General features: G+C 49.1%; 1 protein-coding gene and 1 long non-coding RNA gene across 3 annotated transcripts; both read left to right on the top strand.

The window, feature by feature from the left end:
- The first annotated feature begins 1,007 nt into the window (after window positions 1-1,007).
- On the top strand, window positions 1,008-25,388 carry LOC137415201 (uncharacterized). 2 transcript variants are annotated; one of them, XR_013621016.1, is made up of 2 exons: window positions 1,008-1,083; window positions 25,337-25,388. It is a non-coding gene; the product is annotated as an uncharacterized LOC137415201 (long non-coding RNA). The 2 variants fall into 2 exon arrangements; XR_010982013.2 differs by lacking the exon at window positions 1,008-1,083 and adding an exon at window positions 25,011-25,103.
- On the top strand, window positions 2,482-6,703 carry LOC144888442 (uncharacterized). The gene has a single exon (XM_078766352.1). It carries the CDS (start codon window positions 4,170-4,172, stop codon window positions 5,850-5,852), a length of 1,683 nt encoding a protein of 560 aa, XP_078622478.1. The 5' UTR covers window positions 2,482-4,169; the 3' UTR covers window positions 5,853-6,703.

Raw genomic sequence — 25,388 nt, 5'->3', positions numbered from 1 at the left:
TAGTTTTTCACGGCCGGAAATATCCGAAGTTGAGACGGAAGTCACCGAATTAATCACTGCAAGCTAATGTCTGCTGGTGGAGGAAGCTGCCGTGCCCGGAGGGTCAGAGAACCAGCCCTGGCGCCTGACAGCGACTGAAGTTAGAAGACTACACACTGACTGTGAAAACGTATGTTAGGCCCAGTTAAAAATAGGCCTTAAGCTAGCACATCGTATAGTTACTTCCTTAAGCTTCTTGTGACATTTATTGTATGCAGGTATTGCCATTGGGGAGGACAGTCTGCTCTTCTCTTTTACCAAGTCTTACCAGGTACGGTACCTACTACACCTACCTACTACCAACTACCTACCTACCTACTACCAACTACCTACCTGCCTACTACCAACTACCTAACCTATTGATGCCATGGTGATGGGTAAAATAGTGGCAAGAGGTTTTGGCTTAGCCGGCTCATTGCGGCTTTGCAGTCGGTACTAGTATAATGAGAAGTGAATAGCTTACTTAAATGCTTAACAAAGTCTTTTGTAGGATTTGTATTAGTTTTACTTATGTGATGCAACGATGTCACTTCCTGTTTGGTCACTTCCTGTTTGGTCACTTCCTGTTTGGTCACTTCCTGTTTGGCTCTTCCTGTTTGGCTCTTCCTGATTCTTCTGATCATATATTATATCATGATATAATATAATGAGAAGTGAATAGCTTACTTAAATGCTTAACAAAGTCTTTTGTAGGGTTTGTATTAGTTTTACTCATGTGATGCATCAATGTCACCAATCCTGTTTGGTCACTTCCTGTTTGGCTCTTCCTGATTCTTCTGATCATATATTATATAATGATATAATATAATGAGAAGTGAACAGCTTACTTAAATGCTTAACAAAGTCTTTTGTAGGATTTGTATTAGTTTTACTTATGTGATGCAACGATGTCACTTCCTGTTTGGTCACTTCCTGTTTGGCTCTTCCTGTTTGGCTCTTCCTGTTTTACTCTTCCTGGTTCTTCTGAGGCAAGACACAGATATGTGCTGCATGCTCCCAGTGCAATCCATTTGCATCCATTGTCAATCATCGTAAAGCAATGCTGTAAGTTGGTTTATTTGACATTAGACATGTTAGGGTTCATGTATGGATGATTATTTCATTGAAAATTACGATTTACTAGTACCGACTGCAAAGCCGCAATGAGCCGGCAAAGCCAAAGCCTCTTGCCACTATTTTACCCATCACTATGGCATCAGTAGGTTAGGTCGTTGGTAGTAGGTAGGTGTAGTAGGTACCGTACCTGGTAAGACTTGGTAAAAGAGAAGAGCAGAGAGTCCTCCCCAATGGCAATACGTGCATACAATAAATGTCACAAGAAGCTTAAGGAAGTAACTATACGATGTGCTAGCTTAGGGCCTATTTTAAGAAATTTTAACTGGGCTTAACATACGTTTTCACAGTACCGTATGTGTGTCGTCTTCTAACTTCAGTCGCTGTCAGGCGCCAGGGCTGGTTCTCTGACTCTCCGGGCACGGCAGCTTCCTCCACCAGAAGACGTTAGCTTGCAGTGATTAATTCGGTGAATTCCGTCTCAACTTCGGATATTTCCGGCCGTGAAAAACTATCCGTATTTCTAAACTAAATATGTAAACCGCTTATACCATATTTCTGGCCGTGAAAAACTATCCCATACGGCCGCGAGATTTCTAAAAAATAATTATTCGTCAATGTTAGAATATTTGATGCCGTTTTCACCCTCCAAAACGTGTAATAATATTTTTTCAAATGCTCGAATCTCATTGGTTCTGGTGTTTGATGACGATTTTCGTTGAAGATAACGAGGTTGGTCTTAACGTATTTTAATTACTAATTAGAGGTTTCATTAGATTGTGAATCAAAGAACGACGGGTGAAACAAACTCCTATTGAACTTTTTCGCAATTGTTTTATGCAAACTTCCGCATCCGGTCGATGGCGGTCTCAAATTGAGTGATTTCATTTTAGAAATATTTTTGCAAATGCTCGACTTTCATTGGGTCCGGTGTTTGGTGACGCGTTTTGTTGAAGATATTAATTAGTATAATGGCCCGTGCGGCCCAGGCCCGTGCGGGCCGATGTTGGTCTTAAATTATTTTATTAATACATTGGAGGTGCATAAGATTGTGAATCAAACGATGACGGGTGAAAGAAACTCCTAATGAACGTTTTAAATTTGTTATGCATACATCCGCATCCGCAAGATGGCTGCCTCCACTGCGCTTCGGATTTTCGAGCCAAGGCATAATCAGGTTTTCAACATAATACGTACTCGTTTATTGACAACACCGGCTTCACCGGCTATAAGATGTTTTAGGAACAGTTTATTTACAATTGTGTACGGGCTCACAGCACTGCCATTGCGCTTGGAGGCTGGTTCCTATAGTGCAATATTCTTATTTACATCTATGTACAATCGAAGAACGACACTGAATGTATTTTTTGTATTGTTTTATTTACAGTTTTTACCACAACATATTGATCGAGAAGAGTGAAAGTAAATGGTATGGTGAAACTTACTATGACTCTGTCTTCATTAGATACGGTTTACCTTGGTGTTTAGTCGATTTCAACACTGCACGAGAACATTATAGTAAAAAAGCAGCAATCGATGTTTTGAAGTGGTCGAGATGGCATCAAGAGATGGCAGCAAGTCATCTGTATCCATTGCTAGGAGCAGCAAAACATCGTCATCTTCGGGAAGTGTGGCCCGTGCCCGGGCCAAAGCAGAAGCTGCCAAGGTGAGAGCGTCATATGCTAACCAAGAGGCTAAACTGAAAATAGAAAAGGCTGCGAGAGAAGCAGAAAGGATCACAAGAAATGCTCAAAATCAGTTGGAAACAGTAAGAATAGACACAGAGTTGGAAGTGCTAACGCTACATCGAGAAGCTGATGTGGCTGTGGTGGAGGCACAGGTGCTGGAAACTGCCGAAGCAATTTATACTGTAGCTGAAAATGAAAAATCAGAATCAGAGAGGGTTAAAGTTGAACGCACCAGTGATTATGTCCAATCACAAATTGACCTTCAGTATCGTTCATCCTCCCCACTCTTATCGGCCTTACCTGTCGCTTCCCCATCCCATGCAGTATCACATGACCGCTTCGTGACATGGTGTCCACCTGTGGAAGACATTTCACAATTACAACCTATCAACAACAAACAAAAGTCCGAAAAAGCTGACAGTGTGTACTTACCTGCACCAAACTTACCTGTTCCGATTAAAGTTGAGACAAAGTCTGAGATCAAAAGAACAAACCCCATCATAAACGTACATGCTCAGTCATATGTTCCCCGACATATTCCTCCAGCTAGCAGACCACCTCTGGCGGAGCCTTTGGCACAGTATTTGGCACGACGAGACCTTGTCAATTCAGGACTGTACCAATTCGATGATAAGCCGGAGAACTACCGTGCATGGCACTCATTCATCAATGCAGCTGGCGAAGTTCAGCTGACAGCAACTCAAAAATTGGACCTCATGACTAAATGGCTGGGAAAGGAATCTGGCGAACAGGTGAAACGCATACGCTCAGTGCATGTCAGCAACCCCGATCTGTCTTTACGCAAAGCATGGGAGAGATTATGTGAGTGCTATGCTGCCCCTGAAATCATCGAACAGTCACTGTTTCAGCGTTTGGACAGTTTTCCTAAGATTCAAGCCAAGGACCACTCCAAATTACGTGAACTTGGGGATTTGCTTATGGAGATCCAAGGCGCCAAAGAAGACGGATATCTCACTGGCTTAGCATATCTGGACACGTCCCGTGGAATTGGACCAATCGTGGACAAGCTTCCATATGGGCTTCAGGAGAGGTGGGTGTCTTCTGGGTCATCGTACAATGAAGGGAACGATGGTCGCTTCCCTCCCTTTAAGTATTTTTGCAACTTTGTGTGCCATGAGGCGAAAAGACGAAACGACCCTAGCTTTATTTATCAAAGCAGCACCACAACACCCACAAAACCAGACAGATCCATTGTGAAGAGTTTTAGCACCAACAAACCCATCTTAGTGCACAAAACGGATGTTTCTACAACCAATGTATTACCCTAACCAATTAGGGTTATTACCCTAACCAACTACAACCAATTTCTACAACCAACGACCCTAACAAGAACTGCCCATTACACAATAAACCCCAACCTCTTAAAAGATGCAGAACAGAAACAAACTCCTCGACGACAGAAAGGCCTTTCTCAAGGAGAAAGGAATATGTTTCAAATGCTGTTCTTCGATCTCCCATCTTGCCAAAGACTGCAAGTCCTCCGTGAAGTGCTATGAATGTGACAGCACCAATCATGATGTGGCCATGCATCCTGGCCCATCACCTCAAACCTTCAAGGCTCCTCCACCATCACAAGAGAACGACGGGGAGGGAGAAGTTCATTCTAACACGGCTGTTGTCAGAACAAACTGCACAGAAGTTTGCGGTCCAGGTCAGTGGAGTCGTTCATGCTCAAAGATCTGCCTCGCAAAGATATACCCAGAGGGTTCCAAGGACATGGCCATCAAAGCCTATGTAATTCTGGACGACCAGAGCAATCGCTCATTAGCCAGACCAGAGTTCTGTGAGATGTTCAGTGTGGAGAGCAAAACATTCTCATACCATCTCAGAACCTGCTCTGGCATCGTGGAAACATCTGGCAGGAGGGCAGAAGGATTTCAGATCGAGTCACTCGACGGCAAAGTTCTCATCTCTCTCCCACCACTCATTGAGTGTCCTCAGATCCCGAACAATCGCTCCGAGATTCCAACGCCAAGCGCAGTTCTACACCAGTCTCATCTTCTTCACATTGCCAAGCATATCCCAGAACTGGACCCAGAAGCAGAAATACTCCTGCTACTTGGAAGAGACGTCCTTAGGGCACACAAGGTCAGGCAGCAGGTCAACGGACCACATAACGCCCCCTTTGCCCAACAACTGGATCTGGGCTGGGTAGTAATAGGAGAGGTGTGCCTGGGTAATGTACATAAGCCGACTGTCAACACGTTCAAGACCAACGTGCTGGACACTGGTCGCCACTCAATTTTTCAACCCTGTACAAGCTTCATGCATGTCAAGGAGATGCAACAAAGCTTTAACAGGCCTGGCAAAGCACATGAGAGGATGCTGGGACAGACAGTGTTCAACCGTACTGAGCATGACAACAAACCTGCTCCATCAGTGGAAGACACCATATTCTTAGAGATAATGGACAAAACGGTACAGAGGTACCTCAGTGAGCAGGGATGCAGCTGGGAATTCAACCCGCCACATGCTTCTCATATGGGAGGCTCTTGGGAGCGCATGATCGGCGTAGCCAGAAGAATCCTTGATTCAGTGTTTCTACAGCAAAACACTCGCCTGACTCACGAAGTGCTTTGCACATTAATGGCAGAGGTCACAGCCATCATGAATGCACGACCACTCCTACCTGTGTCTGCGGATCCGGAAAACCCCTTCATACTCTCACCGTCGATGCTCCTTGCACAGAAATCAGGAGTTCCACCTCCTCCTGGAGACTTCTCGGAAAAGGACCTGTACACAAAGCAATGGAGACAAGTTCAGGCTCTTGCAAACCAGTTCTGGACTCGTTGGAACCGTGAATACTTACCTTCATTGCAACAGAGACAGAAGTGGACAGTGCCTCGCAGGAACCTTCAAGTTGGAGATCTAGTTCTGCTTAGGGACAAGCAGACCGCCCGCAACTGCTGGCCCATGGCCAGGATCACGACCACATTCCCTGGAAAGGATGGACATGTAAGAAAGGTTGAGGTGAAGACAACTGACCAAGGCAATGTCAAAACCTTTCTGAGACCAATTGCAGAAATTGTTCTACTTCTGCTTAAAGACTGATCTAGAGACTTATATCCTGGAAAATAAACTGGACTTTCTCTGTCTCACTGAGACCTGGCAACAACCACTGGACTACTACACGCTCAATCTCACCACACCCAATGGATATTCTTACATCAATAAACCACGCTCGGAGGGCCGAGGTGGTGGAATTGTATTCACCGACAAGACATCAAGACCAACCTCATCTCCATCTCATCTGCTCCATCATTTGAACACCTGGCTTTTAAACTCTCTGGTCACACACAGTCAGTCATGGCTGTTGTCTACCGCCCTCCCAAACCACACCCATCATTCCTGTCTGACTTCTCCTACTTTCTGACCCAGCTATGTTCCCTCTCCCCCTCAATCCTCCTCCTTGGTGATTTCAATATCCACATGGACTCCACTGACTCCACGCTAACCACTGACTTCACTGATTTACTCACCTGCTTTAACCTCACTCAACATGTCAACTTTCCTACCCATAACCGTGGTCACATTTTGGACCTTGTCTGCTCTACTGGACTAATTTTGCACCATCTCTCTGGCTCCGACCTCACTCTCTCTGACCACCTAGCCATCACTCTGACCATCAACATCCCCACCCCAGCACCAAGGCATTATCGCACTATCAACTTCCATAAGCTAAACGCTCTTTCACCTACCTCATTCTCATCGACCCTCTCTGAAAAAATGTCCACTTCTCCCTTCGTTGACCTCCACACCCCTTCTGACCTCACTGACTACTACAACCACACTCTCTCCTCCTGCCTTGACCAACTTGCGCCTATAAAAACCAAAACAGTTTCTTTCACCCATTCTGCTCCCTGGTTTACCCCTGAACTCCGCCTGATGAAAACTCGTGCTCGCCAACTTGAAAGACTCCGCAATAAAACAGGTCTCACAGTTCACTCCCAGGCCTACAAGGACCACATACAACACTATAAAGATGCCCTCTCCCACGCCCGCTCCGCCTACTACTCTCAAATTATCCACTCTGGCTCCGGAAACCCAAAAGCACTCTTCTCTACAATAAACAAACTCCTCAGCCCCCTGAACACCACCACCCAGTCATTCACAATAGACAACTGCATCTCCTTCCTTTCATTCTTCCAACGCAAAATTGAAAACATCTACAACAGCTTGACCACCGCCGCACCCGCTCCCCCTCAAACCACCTGCCCCCCCTTATCCTACCATCCCCTGTCTCAATTCTCCCCAGTCTCCCCTACTGACCTCTCTGAACTCCTCATCGGAATGAAAACTGCCACCTGCACTCTTGACCCCATCCCCTCCAGCTTTGTCAAGGCCTCCCTTCCTGCTCTCTCTCCACTTATCATTGCAACAATAAACTCCTCCCTGTCTACAGGCATCGTCCCACCATCCCTCAAAATTGCTGCTGTTACCCCCATTCTGAAAAAACCTGGACTAAACCCTGACACCCTAAATAACTTCAGACCCATCTCCAACCTACCCTTTCTGTCAAAGGTTTTGGAACGCGCTGTAGCCACTCAACTCAAACATCACCTCTCTGCCAATAACCTGTATGAAACATTCCAATCCGGAATCCGCTCCAACCACAGTACTGAAACTGCTCTCCTCAAAATCAACAACGACCTTCTCCTCTCCTCTGACGCTGGCAACCTCAACATTCTCATCCTCCTCGACCTCAGCGCCGCCTTTGACACCATCGATCACACCATCCTCCTCACCCGACTTGAAACCACCTTTAACATTACCGGCACTGCCCTCTCTTGGATTAAATCATACCTCTCTGACAGACGTCAGTTCATCTCCATCAATAACTGCAAATCCCCCACTGCTCCCCTCCCCCAAGGTGTCCCCCAAGGTTCAGTTCTTGGCCCCCTCCTCTTCATCCTTTACCTGTCCCCCCTCGGTCACTTAATCCGCCGTCATGGTCTCCAATTCCACTGCTTCGCCGATGACATCCAGCTTTTCATCTCCACCAAGTCCATCTCCACCGCCACCCACTCTATCCTGACAAACTGCATCACTGAAATAAAATCCTGGCTTCAAATCAACTTCCTCAAACTTAACTGTGATAAATCTGAAATAATCATCATTGGCCCAAAAACGCTCACCAAGTCCACCCATAACTTTGCCCTCAACATCGACGGTTTCCCAGTATCCACCTCTCCTCACATCCGGAATCTTGGCATCATCTTTGACCAAACCCTCTCCTTCGACAAATACACTAAACAGATCACAAAGACAGCCTTCTTTCACCTGAAAAACATCGCCCGTCTCCGTCCATCCCTCTCCTCCGTGGCTGCAGAAACCCTCATCCACGCCTTCATCACTTCCCATCTGGACTACTGCAATAGCCTCCTTTATGGTTCACCCTCAACAATCACCAATAAACTCCAATACATTCAGAACTCCGCTGCCCGTCTACTCACCCATTCCCGGACCCGTGACCACATCACCCCCGTCCTTTACAAGCTTCACTCGCTCCCCATCTCCCAGAGAATCCAGTACAAAATCCTCCTCTTGACCTACAAAGCCCTCCATAACCTGGCCCCATCCAACTGGCTGACCTCCTCTCCAGACACACTCCCACCCGCAACCTCCGCTCTGCTGGTACCAACCTCCTGACCCCCCCCCCCCCCATCCGGACCAAATTTAGATCCTGGGGGGACAGGGCCTTCTCCATCGCTGCTCCCACCCTCTGGAACTCGCTACCTCACACCATCAGAGACTCCTCCTCACTCACCACATTCAAAACATCACTCAAGACCCACCTGTTCAACACTGCATTCAACATTTAACCCACAGCATCTAACCCCTGACTATCTCCTCTCCGTCTCCCTCCTTTGTGCTTTGAATATTTCCCTATTGATTCTTCTTTTTTTGCAATTGTTTTTATGTTTTGCTATGCATTATGTTTTGCACTCTGTCAAAGCGTCTTTGGGCTTCCTGAAAAGCGCTATATAAAATAAATGCATTATTATTATTATTATTATTATATGTTCTGGACCTGCATAGGTTCTTAGTGACCTCACATAGGTCAGGCGGGGAGTGTGTTGCCTTTAAGGCATTTAGTTAACTTTCTAAAAATCGTATGTAAATAATTTAAATGCTTTCTAGTGGAAAATGAGAAGTGAATAGCTTGCTTAATTAACAAAGTCTTTTGTAGGGTTTGTATTAGTTTTACTCATTGATGCAACGATGTCACTTCCTGTTTGGTCACTTTCTGTTTGGCTCTTCTTGATTCTTCTGATCATATATTATATAATGATATTAAAGCGCGGCGTTACGCGCGCTGCTTGTGAGCAAGGAGGAAGCGGACAAGCGGTAACATATGAACGTCTTTATTGTAAGACTACACTGTAACACTGAACTCTTCCGGGCTGGTCGCCCGGTGTATATCCTGAGGCCACGCCTACCCCTCGGGCGTGGCCACCGCCCACTTGGTGCGTGGAATGATGTCACCACGCCAGTGGGCTTTTGTGTCCGCCACACGCGCCCCCCCAGAATTCCCGCGCACCTGGAGGGCCAGTTTGCGGGGCAGACGAATGACCCGGCCGAAGCGCCCCCTGGCGATCGGCGGCGTCTGGGGTGCAGGGATACCAGGTGGGATGCCCCTGGCTGCCCCTGGGATGGGTGCAGGACCGGGGGGCGCCGTGGCGGCGGGGCTGGGCGGTGCCGGGGGTCCGCCCGCAGGAGGGCGGCCCCGACGTGGGGGTCGGGCCACTGGCGGTGGATGGTCCACATCGAGGTGGGCCGGCTTGAGGCGGTCTACCGAAACGCGGTCAGGAGTACCGCCGATGTCCAGGGTGAAGTGCTTCGCCCCGGTCTCCAGCACGCGGAAAGGCCCGTCGTACGGGGGCCGCAGTGGTGTCCGATGGGCATCGTGGCGGACGAAGACGTACTCCGCCGTGCGAAGCTCCGGGGCGACGTGCGTCGGTGGGTGCCCGTGGCATGCCGTTGGCACCGGGGCGAACCTCTGGGCGGTCTCTTGCAGAGCGGAGCGCTGCTGTGCCGCGGACCATGGTGCCGTGGAGTCGGGGAGGAACTCGCCCGGCACCCGCAGCGGTTGGCCAAAGACCAACTCCGCCGCGGATGCGCGCAGGTCCTCCTTGGGCACCGTCCGGAGGCCCAGCAGGACCCAGGGGAGCCTGTCGACCCAGCCGCCGTCGCGGAGGGTGGCCCGGAGCGCGGCCTTCAATGAGCGGTGAAATCGCTCACACAGGCCGTTAGCCTGGGGGTGGTAGGCCGTGGTTCGGTGCAGCCGGACCCCGAGCCCCTGCGCAACCGCCCCCCAGAGCTCCGAGGTGAACTGGGGGCCGCGGTCGGATGAGATGTCTGAGGGGGCGCCGAACCGGGCGACCCAGGTGGTGATGAAAGCCTGCGCGACATCGGCCGCCGTTGTCGACGCCAAGGGCACGGCCTCCGGCCACCGGGTGGTGCGGTCCACCATGGTGAGGACGTGGGTGAAACCCCGCGAGGGGGGCAGAGGTCCCACCAGGTCCACGTGGACGTGGTCAAACCGGCGTTCCGGCACCGTGAACGGGGCCAACGGGGCCTGGGTGTGCCGGTGCACCTTGGCGCGCTGGCACGCGAGGCATGTCCTGGCCCAGCCGCGGACGGCCTTCCGGAGGCCATGCCAGACGAACTTGTCGGCGATCAGCCTTTAGGAGGCCCTCGCGCCCGGGTGGGACAGGCCGTGGATGGCGTCAAACACCTGGCGCTGCCAGCCCGCAGGCACAATGGGGCGAGGACGCCCGAGGGAGACGTCGCACAAGAGGGCCGCGCCCGCGCCGTCGAACGGCACCTCGGTGACGCGGAGGCCCGTGACGGGGGTCCGCAAGGCCTGGACGTCGGGGTCAGCGGCCTGGTCCGCTGCCATCCGGGCATAGTCGATGCCGAGGTGGACTGCGTGGGCGACGGCCCGGGAAAGGCAATCCGCCAACGGGTTGTCCTTCCCCGCGACGTGCTGGATGTCCGTCGTGTACTCGGACACGGCCGAGAGGTGACGCTGCTGCCGGGCCGACCACGGCTCGGTGACCTTGCCCATCGCGAAGATCAGCGGCTTGTGGTCGACGAAGGCAGTGAACGCCCGGCCCTCGAGCAGATGGCGGAAGTGCCTGACCGCCAAGTGAAGTCCGAGCAACTCGCGGTCGAAGGTACTGTAACGGCGTTCGGGCGGGCGAAGCTGCCGGCTAAAGAACGCCAGCGGTTGCCAAGCTCCACGCACCCATTGCTCGTGCACCGCGCCCACCGCGTAGTCCGAGGCATCGGTGGTGAGGGCGATCGGTGCATCGGGCGCCGGGTGCGCGAGCATGGTGGCGTTAGCCAAGGCGAGCTTCGCGCCCGTGAACGCCGTGTCAATCTGCTCGGTCCAGGTAACGTCGCCTTTGCCCGGCTTACCTCGGAGAGCTTCGTGCAGGGGGCGCAGGAGCTGGGCGATACGGGGCAGGAACCGATGGTAAAAGTTCACCATGCCCAGGAACTCCTGCAGCCCTCTGATCGTGCGGGGGCGCGGAAACCCCTTCACCGCCTCCACCTTGGCCGGCAGGGGGACGGCTCCGTGCCTGGTGACACGGTGCCCCAGAAAATCGATTGTGGCGGCGCCGAACCGGCACTTTGCGGGGTTCACAATCAGGCCATGCTGGCCCAGGCGTTCGAAGAGCGTGCGGAGGTGGCGTAGGTGCTCTTCGCGGGACGCGCTGGCGACGAGGATATCGTCCAGGTAGACGTAGACAAAATCCAAGTCGCGCAGGACGCTGTCCATCAGTCGCTGGAACGCCTGAGCCGCATTCTTCAGACCGAAGGGCATGCGCAGGAACTCGAAGAGTCCGAATGGCGTGATGACCGCCGTCTTCGGGACGTCCTCCGGCCTGACGGGGACCTGATGGTAGCCGCGTATGAGGTCCACCTTCGAGAAGAAGGACCTGCCCGCCAAACGGGCGGAAAAGTCCTGAATGTGGGGGACGGGGTAGCGGTCGGGAGTCGTGGCGTCATTGAGACGGCGATAGTCCCCGCACGGTCGCCATCCCCCGCCGGGCTTCGGCACGATGTGCAGCGGCGACGCCCAAGCGCTCTCTGAGCGCCGAACGATGCCGAGTCGCTCCACGGTAGCGAACTCCGCTTTTGCCACCGCCAGCTTCGTCGGCTCGAGGCGGCGTGCCCGGGCGTAGACCGGTGGCCCGACGGTGGGGATGTGATGGGCCACCCCGTGCTTGACGGCCCCCGCCGAGAAGGTGGGCCGCGTGAGGGCCGGGAAGCCGGCGAGGAGGCGGGTGAATGCGTCCGCTGCCGGAAGCGTACAGACCAACGTGGCCGGAACCGAATCGTTCGGCAAGCCGCTTGGCAAGCCGCTCGTTGAGCTGGGCAACGCACATGCGAGCGAGCTGAACGTCTCGGCCTGGACAAGCCGTCTGCGCTTGACGTCGACCAGGAGCCCATTAGCGCACAGGAAGTCCGCGCCAAGCAGTGCCATGGGCACGTCGGCGGTGACGAACGTCCATCGGAAAACCTGCCCTCCAAACCGCAGAGAGAGGCAGCGTTTTCCGTACGTACGGATGGGCGTCCCGTTCGCGGCAAGCAGCGTGGGGCCCCCACCCGCGGCGTGCTTGTCTGACGTGCCGGCGGGAATGACACTCACCTGTGCTCCCGTGTCGCACAGGTAACGGCGCCCGGAGAAGCTGTCCGTTATGAACAGCAGGCTGCTCGAACGGCCGGCGCTCATCGCCACAATTGAGCGCCGGCCCGGGCGTTTCCCGACCCGTTGAAGGAGCACGGCGGATGACACCGCCGAGCTTCGTGGCCGAACTTGGCGTGGAACCAGCACCAGGTGGTGGAGCTGGAGGAGCGCGGCTGGCTCCGCCAGGCCGGTGGAGTCGACGGGTTTCCCCGCGGTGGCGGTTTTCGCCGCGGCGGTGGGCGGGGCGTGGCGGCGTTCACGAGGTGCGTATCAGCATGCTGCTGAAACTCAGCGTGCTGTAGAAGATGATGCTGTGGAACAGCAGCGTCGAAGGCCGTGACGGCCACGCCAACGCTCGCCCGCGTGTCCGAAGCGGCGAAGTACTTGTCCACCTCGGCCGCCAATGCTCGGGGTTCCGTTAGCCTGGTCCCGGCCAACGCGAGGCGAACCTGCGCTGGAAGTTGGCGACGGAAAAGCGCCCGGAATAGCCTGCGATGTAGTCAACTCCGAGGGCCTTTCACTCACTCACCGCAGGCAGGTTGGTGGTCTTTCTGTCTTCTACCGACTCCTCTCTGGCCTTGCTCCCCCAGCTCTCTCTGTGCTCTTGTCAAGTAGTAGATTTGTTATTGCCTAAAGTTCAGTTATAGACGTTGGGTGCTAATGTGTTATGATTTATATGATGTTTAAAAATGCTATTTCATAAAGTTAATAAAGGGTTTTTGCTTCGTTTTAGTTTTGGATGAGAAAAGGCTCGCTGAGGTCATGCTGAACAAATTGTATACGTGTGCTTTTTTCGAGGCTGGTCGTAAAACCACGCCCACATGCGCTTGTTTTTGCGTAATGCTAGTAGAATGACATGATCGTTAACCATATATATTTTGTTTTAATCTCAGCAACGCATGACTCTGTATAAACATGCTTTGGATTACTCATGTACACAAACCCATAAAATATATGGGTTTGTTTGGCTAAGCATACACTCTCCTCTTTGTGAGTTATATTTCTGTTTTCTCGGAGCCCAGAGAAACAATTGGTCCAAATGATAAGGAAGGGCTGACTCCCCCGAATGATAACGGTGGGGAGGGACTCTCGCCAGTCGCTTCGTTCTCTCGGAGATTTTCTGATAATCGTATTCGTATATAAGTGAATGAGAATCAATGCGTTTTCAGGAAGGCTTGACGTGGCATGAGACTGGCTCTTGCTATAGATGTCTTGGCCTCCTCCGGATCTGTATAAGTTGGTTTTTAATAAAGCTGCGCCATTCCAGGCTATTGTGGACTTCTTTTGCAAACGAAGAGCTGATTCTTCACAGATGGTACCAGGAGTGGGGTGTCAACAGACGCGGAGGACGGGAAGCGGAACCCGGGCGACGGAAGGAAGGCTGCTCGAGGCCGGGACGCTGGCACTCTAATTTGATTAAGGTGAGCAATTGTCTTATACCAGAGGGCTATCTTTCCAAATTTGTACCTTGCTTCTTCGAACGGGTTCAGTCCGCTTCCCTGTCATCCGCGCTGTCTGCACTCGAACAGAAATTGTAAGTAAAGGCTCATTTAGGCCTCAGAATGACGTAGCTTTGTTAAAGCCAGGATAAACAAGTAAGGACTTAACAGTAAGCTTAAAGTTACAGTTAGCACCAGGAGGGGAAAATGAGGTCGGACAGCCATATAGGTTGAAACCAGGTGGCCAAGATTTTTCCAGGAAGGAACAGCCCAGAGACAAGATGGGGTATGCCATTGCATGCCAGGGAAGGAGGGCTGTGGTTAACTTAGACGGCCAAAGGGACATGGCCAGGAAGGGTGAAATGCGTAGGTACCAGGTAGGTTTGACAAGAAGGTAGTGACAACTACGAGGTCAAGCCAGGAAGCTCTAGACTAAGTTCTAGACAAGAGGTCCAGATAAAGCAGGCCAGGATCTGGTGGACAAGAGAAAATAAATAAGCTCACAGGAAATGGGCCAGGTGGCCACAGGGTGAGAAGGACAGGTTAGGTTTTGAAATATTGAAAATTGAAGCAGGAGCTGCATTGTAGGAATTTGAAGCTTCAGAGCCAAAGGAAGCAAGTTCAGGAAGCAAAGTTCAGGACAAAACAATTAAGGAGGTAGTTAAACAAGTAAATCAGCGAGTGATGCCGCTGGACCAGATACCAGACCAAGACCCCCCACCCCCCCAAGACCTGAGCTCAGTCCCAGGGCTCTAGGCAACACCCCAACACCCCGCCCTGCCTTCCCTTTTTTTCTTTCACCTCAACCAACCCCCGTCCAACCCGTCCCAAAAATCCTTTTCCTTGAATGAGAGACGTAACATGAATGAGCAAAGATTGTTTGGGAGTGGCTGGAGAAAGGCATGATTTGAGTCGATCTGAGTTTCGCGCGAAGAATGGGAGACTCACTCATATATGAATGAGGAATGAATGTATATTGGGATGTTAATTGACGTGTGTGTCTGGCCAATGTGTTTGTCTGTGTGTCATGTGCAAAGCAGAGGGTTTCGGTGTGAAACTTTGTAAGCGATCTGCTCGACTTGGGGGAAATTCAGGCCGGGAATGTCCATTTTAACGTCTATCCGAGAGAACAGGCGAGGTCCTGAACTGAGTCCGGATTTTCATCTGTTTGGGAGTTGTTTGGGAAGCGAATTGATATAAATCGGGTCAGGAAAGCACCCGGAGTGCCCTTGTCGATTTACTGTTGATATGAAGCGGTTTCTTGGAGAAGGTTGCAGAATTCGAATCAATATGTGTGTTTTACTTGAATTGAAGAGTTCATTCAATGGCAGATATTGTGTATTGTATGTGTGGGATGTATCGCTGAGGCAGCTCACCTTTGGAATTGGTGTCATATAGTGCATTTTGGGTCAGAGAGGTGGAGCGTCGGAGATCCTGTTTTTTTGCGATGTTCACGAGCTAGGGATGAGTTCTGACAGCTCAATGTTCTGACAGCTCACTACATGTCAGGTCGTAGATTTGTTATGACAGCACTTTGTTATGACAGCCGACTGCATGTCCCAACGCGAGGTAAACCCCGCCGCGAACGCGAATAGAGCGGCGTGCAGGGAGTGTTGGGATTCGTGTGGAGGCACGAGGGTGCGCGCCAAGACGGGGGGCGGCGTGGCGTCGTCGCGTTGAGATGGTTGTGCCAGGTCGATCGGCGATCTCTGAATTTAAATCGGATTTTTGTCATGTGTGTTGTGAAATTAAACGTCTATCCGAGAATCCTGGCAATGTTCGTTTAATTATCTGCTCAGAGTGCCGGCGATAACTCGCCCACTCTCAGAGGAGGATGTGTGCCCAAATGCATTGTGGGTCATTTCGACTTTGCTGGATGTCGGACGTTCATGTCAGACGAGCCATGTCGGAATAGTGGCCGGCTGCGACATATATGCCAGGCAATGTCACAGGACGAATACGTTACTTATGGATGGATTTATTTAGGATGGTTAAATTAAACGATTTCAAGACAGAGTAATTAATTTCCGGAGCCAAAAAGTCTTGTTCATACAGTAAGTGAGATACAGTGCGAATAAATGAGATTCAGAGAGATCTCTGATTGAGGTAGGCAGAAATGTCACGGTTTCAACAGAACGCTGATCCGAGGAAGGAGGACGGTTGAGGTTTCAACTGTCGGTATGTGGTGTGGCTTGTGCCAAGGTGTGGGCGCGAGGAGGTGTGTTGATGAAGCGTTGTGCGAACGAGGAAGGATGTGCGAAAGGTGTGCACCAGGTAGAGAGGTGCTGCATTGTAGAGCACGTACGGAAGTCCCTGAACGGATTGTGACGGTTGTTGGATTCGTAGAAGTTAGCATTATGCTATGTAGAGCCACATTAATGGTCATTTGTCCATTGTCGCCGGACTTGCATTACTTGTGGGATAATAAAGCGCTGGTTACCCCAATTCGAAGTTTGACCTTTTAAAGTTTAGTTGACCTTTGTTCGAGATATGCAAGGGAAAGGTCAGAGGTAATTCACTAACCTTGGAAGAACGACAGGCGGAGTCAGTCTACAGGGTGTTGCTTTAACGACAGGATATAGAACCTAAATCTGGAGAGAATATCGGGACATTATATTGTGGGTAAAACCAAAATCATGTACATAATTAGTGGACAGAGAATATCGAGTTTTTTGTTGTTGTGGAAGCGTCAGTCAGGTACAGTACGCTTGGAATTTAATTTAACCGGGTCGAGTACAGTGACGTGTTCGATCGAGCTGTGGGGATTTGAGATGGATTTGAGTCACGTTAAATGGAGGACATTTGTGAGGATGAAGAGATGCAAGTAACGTGGATTAAATTGTGGTATCACGAGTTGGGTGCCAGAGATATTGTGGTTATTATAACTCACTGATTATAGGGGGCGCCGGGCGCACCGAGTACAGATCGGGTTGCATGATGGAGCACGCATGCATGGATTTTGGCTTTGCGAGGCTCCGGATAGAAATTGGCATTTCGATGCTGTGGATTATATTGTACCTGCCCGGAAAGGTGATGTCCTGTGCTGGGGCTGGCGACAGGCCTCTGTTATTTGTCTGTCTGTCGGTCTGATTGTAAGTCTTTGGTACTGGGAGGGCTAATTGAGTGCTCAGGCGTCATTGTTCCATGGAGGCAGGAGCTGTGAGTCACAAAATGTAAATGTAACACAGAGAGATGGACAGGACAACAATGGAGTTTATATGGACGGGTTTGGGGCAGTTTCAATCTGACGATTACAGAGTGCTTTGTTCCGTTCACGAAACATGTAAAATTCATGGAGTTGAAGTCGTTTGCAAGAAGGCAGCAGAGTCAGTACTGGGATGCAACTTCGTCCGGGGGTTTTGGTCCAGCCTGCAAGGAGTCCAGGGGCTTGTTTTAGGGCTGGGTCGCCAAAAATGGGATGCTGTGCCCATCTGGATGTAAAATTATCCATCAAGGACGGGGAATAATGTGCAGTGTGATTGGGTAAGAGGTAAAGGCCATAAAACACCAACCCCATGAGGAACGAAATAAATGGAGAGATGTTGGGATCACATGATGGTTGGGATTGAAGAACAACCTACTGGGATTTCAAACCTGTGTTTGGGTCTGGGGCAACTGGGTGATGGGCAATAGTGTATGAGTGAGTAATTATGATCTGTTTAAGTGTAAGAGGCGGTGGAGAAGAAAGGGGTGATGAAAAGTTATTTGTTTAGTGTGAAGTAGGTTGGTTGCTTATTTGTCACAGTAAGATGAGAGTTGTGTTTTTAAGCTTGGTCTTTGAATGAATTGTTGCTTGGAATGTGTTGATTGGAAAAGTGATTTCTGATCGCTGATCCGATCTGGTTTTGAATTGTTGATTTAATTTTGAATTGATTGGAGGTAATAAGGATTTGTGTTGATTTCCTGATTTGAGTTCATCTGGAAACAAAGACAGATGGGATTAATGTGTATATCAGGAACAATTTGGAAAAGAAATATGGATATATGACATTGCTAAAATATAACCAAGCAATTGAGAGTTCTTGGGTTAATGGGATATAAATAAATGCATCTACAAGTTGATGGTTTATAAAAATTTAGTTCTGGATGATACTTAAACGATGAACAATGTTGGCAATATACAAAGAATGTGACTTGTTTTTGGGGGGAAAACATGTGGTTTAAAATTGTAACAATTTTGGAGGAAGTGTAACGAATGTAAAATAATGGTTTAATATAACCACAGTAGAAAATAATATACAGATTTGGGACATTTTGTAAACTTTCGAGTAATGAGAAGATTCAAAAAAATTCATTTTATTTATTTCATGGAAAATATTTGGGTTGCAAGTGGAGAAGCATGGTATGGTATAAAAATAAAGAGAGAGTATCCAGGAAAAGGATGTTCAAGTGAACTTTGTGCTGTGAAAAGAATGTCGAGTTAATGGAAGTGTTTTGTTCGATTAATTTTGTTCAATTTGTGTTCAAATGACCATCGATGTTGGGGGCAAAGTTATGGGTGAATTTGGTGAGTGGGTTTGGGGCAAACGAAGATTAATTTAGATTTATCATAGTTAAGTTCGAGGAAGTTGATTTGAAGCCAGAATTTTATTTGGATGCCAGAAAGGAGAAAGGAGATGCTGAAAGCCAGAAAGGAGATGCTGTTGTCTACTCTGAATGACAGGTGGCGGTATCCAGGGCGCTAAGGAGTTTGTTCACGTTGTAAAGTTTGTTTATTTATTTGTTTATTTAGTTTGTTTATTGTAGAGAAGAGTGCTTTTGGGATTCCGGAGCCAGAGTGGATAATTTGAGAGTAGTAGGTGGTCCATGTGAAGCTTGGGAGTGAACTGATTTGGGTTTAATAGGCACAAGCTGGTCTAAACAGGGTGAGGAGGATGGCGTGATTGATGATGTCAAAGGAGGCGTTGAGGTGAGGAGGATGAAAATGTTGAGGTTGCCGGCATCAGAGGAGAGAAAAGGTCGCTGGTGATTTTGAGGAGAGCAGTTTCAGTACTGTGGCTGGAGCAGAATCCGGATTGGGATGTTTCATACAGGTTATTGGCAGAGTGGTGATGTTTGAGTTGAGTGGCCACAGCACGTTCCAAAACTTTTGACAGAAAGGGTAGGTTGGAGATGGGTCTGAAGTTATTTAGGGTGTCAGGGTTTAGTCCAGGGTTTTTCCAAAATGGGGGTGAAGTTTCACGAGTTTTTGGGGAAATCGGTATGTGAAGCTGGATTAAGTTGGAACTGCTTGATGAGCCATGGAGATGGATTGGGTTTCGTTGTTGGTTGTCTGGGTGTTCGGTTGTTGCATTGCCAAAGGTTTCTGTGTGGTGGACACACTCGTTGGCTGTTGTCTTGTGTGACGTGGATGGAGATGTATGTGGCTGTGTGTGGCTGCCTGGAGGGGAAGGCGGCTACAGTGGTTGATATTGGTTGTGGGTTGTCCGGGGTGCTTCGATTTGCATAGGGGGTGAAGATTGGGATATTACATTATTTTGAGTAAGTATTGGCATGAGTAATTACATAAGTAATTATGAGCTATTATGAGTAATTAGTGGTATGAGTATTAGTTATGAGTAAGTGATTATTTTAGTAAAGTTACATGTTTCGCTGTGTTGTGGATCTGCGGACAAGCTAGTTTGATGGGTACCCTGGGGTCTTCGGCGTGTCTATGTGTTTGGCTGTCTGTCACACCGGACTCTTGAATGGGTTTTCATGAGACGAATTTCAGACATAACAGTGAGAATCTATTTTGAGCGAATCACAGTGGGTGAGGAAAACATTGTGTGTGACCAGACACCAGAACTGACCAGAATTGAAATTGGAAGTAGACCAGGTTATTTCTATTATTTGTTTATTCGTGAAAATAAATAAATAATAGGGGGAGGTTAATGGAGGTTAATGGTGGTTTGTTTGTGTTAATGGAGGTTAATGGTGGTTTGTTTGTGTTAATTCTAGTTGAAACTCTCGCTGAAGTAATTTTCGTTTATTTTATTTTTTGATTCGATTTGAGAGTTGAGATGATTGATTTTTTATTAATTTTATAATTTTATTTTTATTGATGTTGGAAACAGGTAATGGGATGCTGAGAGAAGGATTGAATTTAATTTGAATTGGACTGGATTAAATGGGATTGAATTTAAAAATTGAATATTGGATAAAATTGGATCCACTTGAAAAAAAGTGGATTAGGAAATTGGAGAAAAGGTGTTCTATGAAACTATGAATTGAATGAATTGAATCTATGAATTGGAGACCTGTAGACCAGGCGCTCCCAGGAGACTTGTGGACCAGGTGTTCCACCAGAGGAAAAAGACCAGGTGTTCGTGGAGCACTTCACCTGCAAGAACGCCTTGGAACCAAGGTGGAAGGGACCAGTCCAGGTGTTGCTGACTACACCAACGGCAGTCTTTTGCGAGGGCAAGACTTTGTGGATCCACGCCACGCACTGTAAGTTGGCCATACAAGCACCAGACACTACACCACAGCAACCACAGTAAGGATGGGCCTAATCATAGGTACGATACTATTGGTAGCGACAGCAGCTAGGGGAAACTCCGATTCCAATAGATGCGAAAACGAAACCCGACACCTCACCGTAACATGGGGACAAAGAGTATCACTACCATGTTTCGAACAGAAAGCCCTGCACACAAATTGGGTGAACATAAATTGGCTAGCACTGTCGGCAGGGCCTGGACGCGTTGGCATGGTACTACAAAAGCAACGAGAGTTCCGGGAAGACGGGCAAGCTAGCATTAAGACCTTGGCCCAACCAGGATACCAATGGGGAACCCCTGATTTTAAGCTACAAACACGCACACGCCTAGGGAAAGACATGACCATGCAGGTCCGGTGCAGCGTCTGGACCCCTGGCGCGGCCGGTGGCGAAAAGAACTACATACCATGCATCGAATACATACTCACGCCACAACCCCAGAATAAGGCCCCAAAGAAGGGTGAAAACACATATTGGAAAGTGGCCAGGGAGGTGGCAACAATTCAAAATAGGACACACTGCTGGTCGTGCATGCACTTTCCCCAAGCAGGCACCACAGGAATACACATGATAGTGCTACCTCTGTCCCTCAATGACCTCTGCTCACAACCTATCGATTCCCCATGTTTAGTCACCACGCTGGAAAGAGAAGGGGTTGACAACGGCAAGAGTTGCAATCGACAATTTAATTATCGCCCGTCAATGATTGCCCATGTGGCCGAGAGGCCTGCCCCCGTCTGGGTCAAACCACAGAAAGGGAAGGTCTGCCTCCAGGGTTCCGGCCACTTGCGTATGGGAGAATCAGAATGCGCCTACACTCTCCCCGGGAAGCTGGGACAAGGGAGCTCGGGGATTACATTACGAATAGTACTGCAAGATAAACACAACCACAACATAACGGCTATAACATTCTCTAGGGGGGTTAGTAGGATTAATGGGGTGGTAAAGGGACTCCAGTGCTTATCCACCCACCTGGTCCCACCCCATGGGACAATGTTTATATGCGGCGACAAGGCTTACCCCTATTTACCAAATAATTGGGGGGGCACATGTTATCTGGGTTCAGTCCTTCCTGACGTTGAGATACTGGATGAGCTAGACCCAAAGTCCTTGGACAGGCGTTATAAGAGGTCAGTCATGAACGAAGATGGAACCACTAAACTACACGGGAGTCTATGGGAAAAGGTGTTTGGTTTCTTCTTCCCAGGAGCGGGCACAGTCATGGATAGTTTCCGGATAGATAAATTGGCTTTGGCCCTAGAAAAGGTGGCAAACGACACCGCTACGGCTCATGACATACTATTGGATACGGTGATTCACATGCGTACAATGGTGATGCAGAATCGGGTGGCTTTGGACATGCTCTTGGCAGAGAAAGGAGGGGTATGCGGAATAATAGAGGGAAAATGTTGCACTTACATACCCGATCCATCTGAAGGAGTGTCAGCCGCAATAGTGAGACTAAGGGAAACTAGCCACGCCCTGAGGATCGATCGGATCGCGCGCGAAAATTCTTATACATTTAGCTGGCTCACTGACTGGTTCCAGGGATGGACGGGCACCATAGTGAAGTGGTTATTGACCGCACTGGCTGTGATAATCGGGGTAGTAATTTGGGGGGCACTAATGAAATCTCTAGTCCTCCTCTGTATGAGAAAGTACTTTACAGGATGGAAAGTGAAGAAGCCGCCGACAACGACTATGGTTCTGACCACAGAGGCCGTCGACCTGAACGGGTCCTTCAACAAGGCAGTTGCGACCAGCGCTCCAGAAAATTGTATTGCATTTTGTGACGACTGTGATACTTGTGTGGATCCCATGTGGGAACTGGCTGCTGCCTGTAACGGTGTATGTGATGACTGTGATACTTGTGCTATAAACCCCTTGCGTGTACTGGCTAACGCTGCTTATGTATTACAAGCGGACAGCTGCACGCCCCCTTCCGACCCAACTATGGATCTGATTGCGACACTGGGTCTGGCGGTCGAGGGACCCGACGTGGATATCCTAGACCCGCAAGCCGACCAGGCGCCCATGGGAGACTTTGACATAAAGGAAGTCCCTCTCTTTTCTTCAAATGTTTCGGATCTCTTTGATCCAAATGTTTCGGATCTCTTTGATCCACATGTTGCGGATCTCTTTGCTTCTAGTGATTCGGATTCGGATTTTTACGCTCTGTACCCTGACCAGGAAATTGAGACACAAGATACTGACGACATTTTGTATTCCCCAGAACAGCAACACGTGAGGGACCTCATGGGCATGACCGTTGATTAACTTCGAAGATCTGCAAGGACTGCGTCTGCAAAGGGTGGGGGGAGCCAGTTCCGCAGGGGAAGTGATGCACCCTCTGGCGGAGCAGAACCTCATCTGGACCAGACGTCTTCGTTGTGGATCCGAAACGTTAATGAACTTTCATGTTTTGAGCCCTCAGGCTCCAAGCACGCACCACACGACACGTTCCCCAAATGCACGGGCGAGGCGCTTTGGGCGCACGATATGCCCTTGGGAGATACCCGCATTACACAATTATTTTTTCAATACCCGCATTACACAATTATTTTTCAATAAAACCCGATGTGGCACGTTGTCTCTTAAGATACTTTGTCTCGACGAGACAAGAGGAAGGAATGTCAAGTAGTAGATTTGTTATTGCCTAAAGTTCAGTTATAGACGTTGGGTGCTAATGTGTTATGATTTATATGATGTTTAAAAATGCTATTTCATAAAGTTAATAAAGGGTTTTTGCTTCGTTTTAGTTTTGGATGAGAAAAGGCTCGCTGAGGTCATGCTGAACAAATTGTATACGTGTGCTTTTTTCGAGGCTGGTCGTAAAACCACGCCCACATGCGCTTGTTTTTGCGTAATGCTAGTAGAATGACATGATCGTTAACCATATATATTTTGTTTTAATCTCAGCAACGCATGACTCTGTATAAACATGCTTTGGATTACTCATGTACACAAACCCATAAAATATATGGGTTTGTTTGGCTAAGCATACACTCTCCTCTTTGTGAGTTATATTTCTGTTTTCTCGGAGCCCAGAGAAACAATTGGTCCAAATGATAAGGAAGGGCTGACTCCCCCGAATGATAACGGTGGGAGGGACTCTCGCCAGTCGCTTCGTTCTCTCGGAGATTTTCTGATAATCGTATTCGTATATAAGTGAATGAGAATCAATGCGTTTTCAGGAAGGCTTGACGTGGCATGAGACTGGCTCTTGCTATAGATGTCTTGGCCTCCTCCGGATCTGTATAAGTTGGTTTTTAATAAAGCTGCGCCATTCCAGGCTATTGTGGACTTCTTTTGCAAACGAAGAGCTGATTCTTCACACTCTGTCCCCCAAATATTCCTTCAGGTCGCACAAGATCTGCCTGCAACCCTCTTATGGTTAAACTGCCAAAGTCTAGGCTCTCTGCTCACCTTCACTCTTTCATTCCCCTTTTCTCCCGCCTCTGGAACAAACTCCCCCACTCCATTCAATCCCACTCCTCCCTCCAGGTCTTTAAAACAGCTGTTCACCACCATCCCTTATCTTCCCCCATCGAAAACCTTGATCTTTTCTACCCCCGGCAATTCACCCCAGAGTCCTTGCAGCGTTCATATGTTTTATTCCTCTCCCACTTCCCCCCAAGTCCTCCCGATGTCCCTGCTCTCAAATGTTGTGTTTGTGTCCTTCCCCCTCTCTCCCCATCTTGTCTGCCGCTCCCCTTGTTTTTTTGTGTTTTGTGTGTCGGTTTGTCTTTTTTGTGATTATTGTTAGCTCTTTCACGAGCCAAAAAAAAAAAAAACGGGGGCTTCGTCGCCCAACAGTGACAGCATATGGTCCATTCGGACCGACGGGCACGTCTCACCGAGCTCGGGGAGATCCAGGAGGCGGTCGGCCCGTGCGTCGTCCGTGAGGCTGAACGTGGCTAGGAGTAGCCGCTTGAGTGCCTCGTACTTGTGGCCGTCCGGTGGGTGGCGAAGGACGGACACAACTCGAGTGGCCGTGCCGGGCCCGAGGGAGGCGACGACATGGCAGTAGCGCAGGTCGTCGTTGGTGAGGCTGAAATTGGGCTTCGGCTTGAACGAACCAGACCTCGGCCTGGGCCTCCCAAAATTCGGGAAGTTTAATCGCCATTGACTTGTCGTTGGCCATTGCAATGGCGTCGTGTTCGGAAGGATCGCTACGGCAGATCCAACGTCGAGGGTCACCAGTAAAGCGCGGCGTTACGCGCGCTGCTTGTGAGCAAGGAGGAAGCGGACAAGCGGTAACATATAAACGTCTTTATTGTAAGACTACACTGTAACACTGAACTCTTCCGGGCTGGTCGCCCGGTGTATATCCTGAGGCCACGCCTACCCCTCGGGCGTGGCCACCGCCCACTTGGTGCGTGGAATGATGTCACCACGCCAGTGGGCTTTTGTGTCCGCCACAATATAATATAATGAGAAGTGAATAGCTTACTTAAATGCTTAACAAAGTCTTTTGTAGGATTTGTATTAGTTTTACTTTTGTGATGCAACGATGTCACTTCCTGTTTGGTCACTTCCTGTTTGTTTTGCTCTTCCTGTTTGTTTTGCTCTTCCTGTTTGTTTTGCTCTTCCTGGTTCTTCTGAGGCAAGACATAGATATGTGCTGCATGCTCCCAGTGCAATCCATTTGCATCCATTGTCAATCATCGTAAATCAATGCTGTAAGTTGGTTTATTTGACATTGGACATGTTCGGGTTCATGTGTGGGTGATTATTTAATTGACAATTACGATTTATAAGATGTTTTAGGAACAGTTTATTTACAATTGTGTACGGGCTCACAGCACTGCCATTGCCCTTGGAGGCCGGTTCCTATAGTGCAGTATTCCTATTTACATCTATGTACAATCGAAGAACGACACTGAATGTATTTTTTGTATTGTTTTATTTACAGTTTTTACCACAACATGTTGATGGAGAAGAGTGACAGTAAATGGTGAAACTTA

This window comes from Myxine glutinosa, chromosome 12 (genome assembly GCF_964187855.1).
Source record: "Myxine glutinosa chromosome 12, kmMyxGlut1.1, whole genome shotgun sequence".
NCBI classification, from domain to species: Eukaryota; Metazoa; Chordata; class Myxini; order Myxiniformes; family Myxinidae; genus Myxine; species Myxine glutinosa.
Note: the sequence above shows the minus strand (reverse complement) of the source record. Positions and strands in the feature narration are given on the sequence as shown.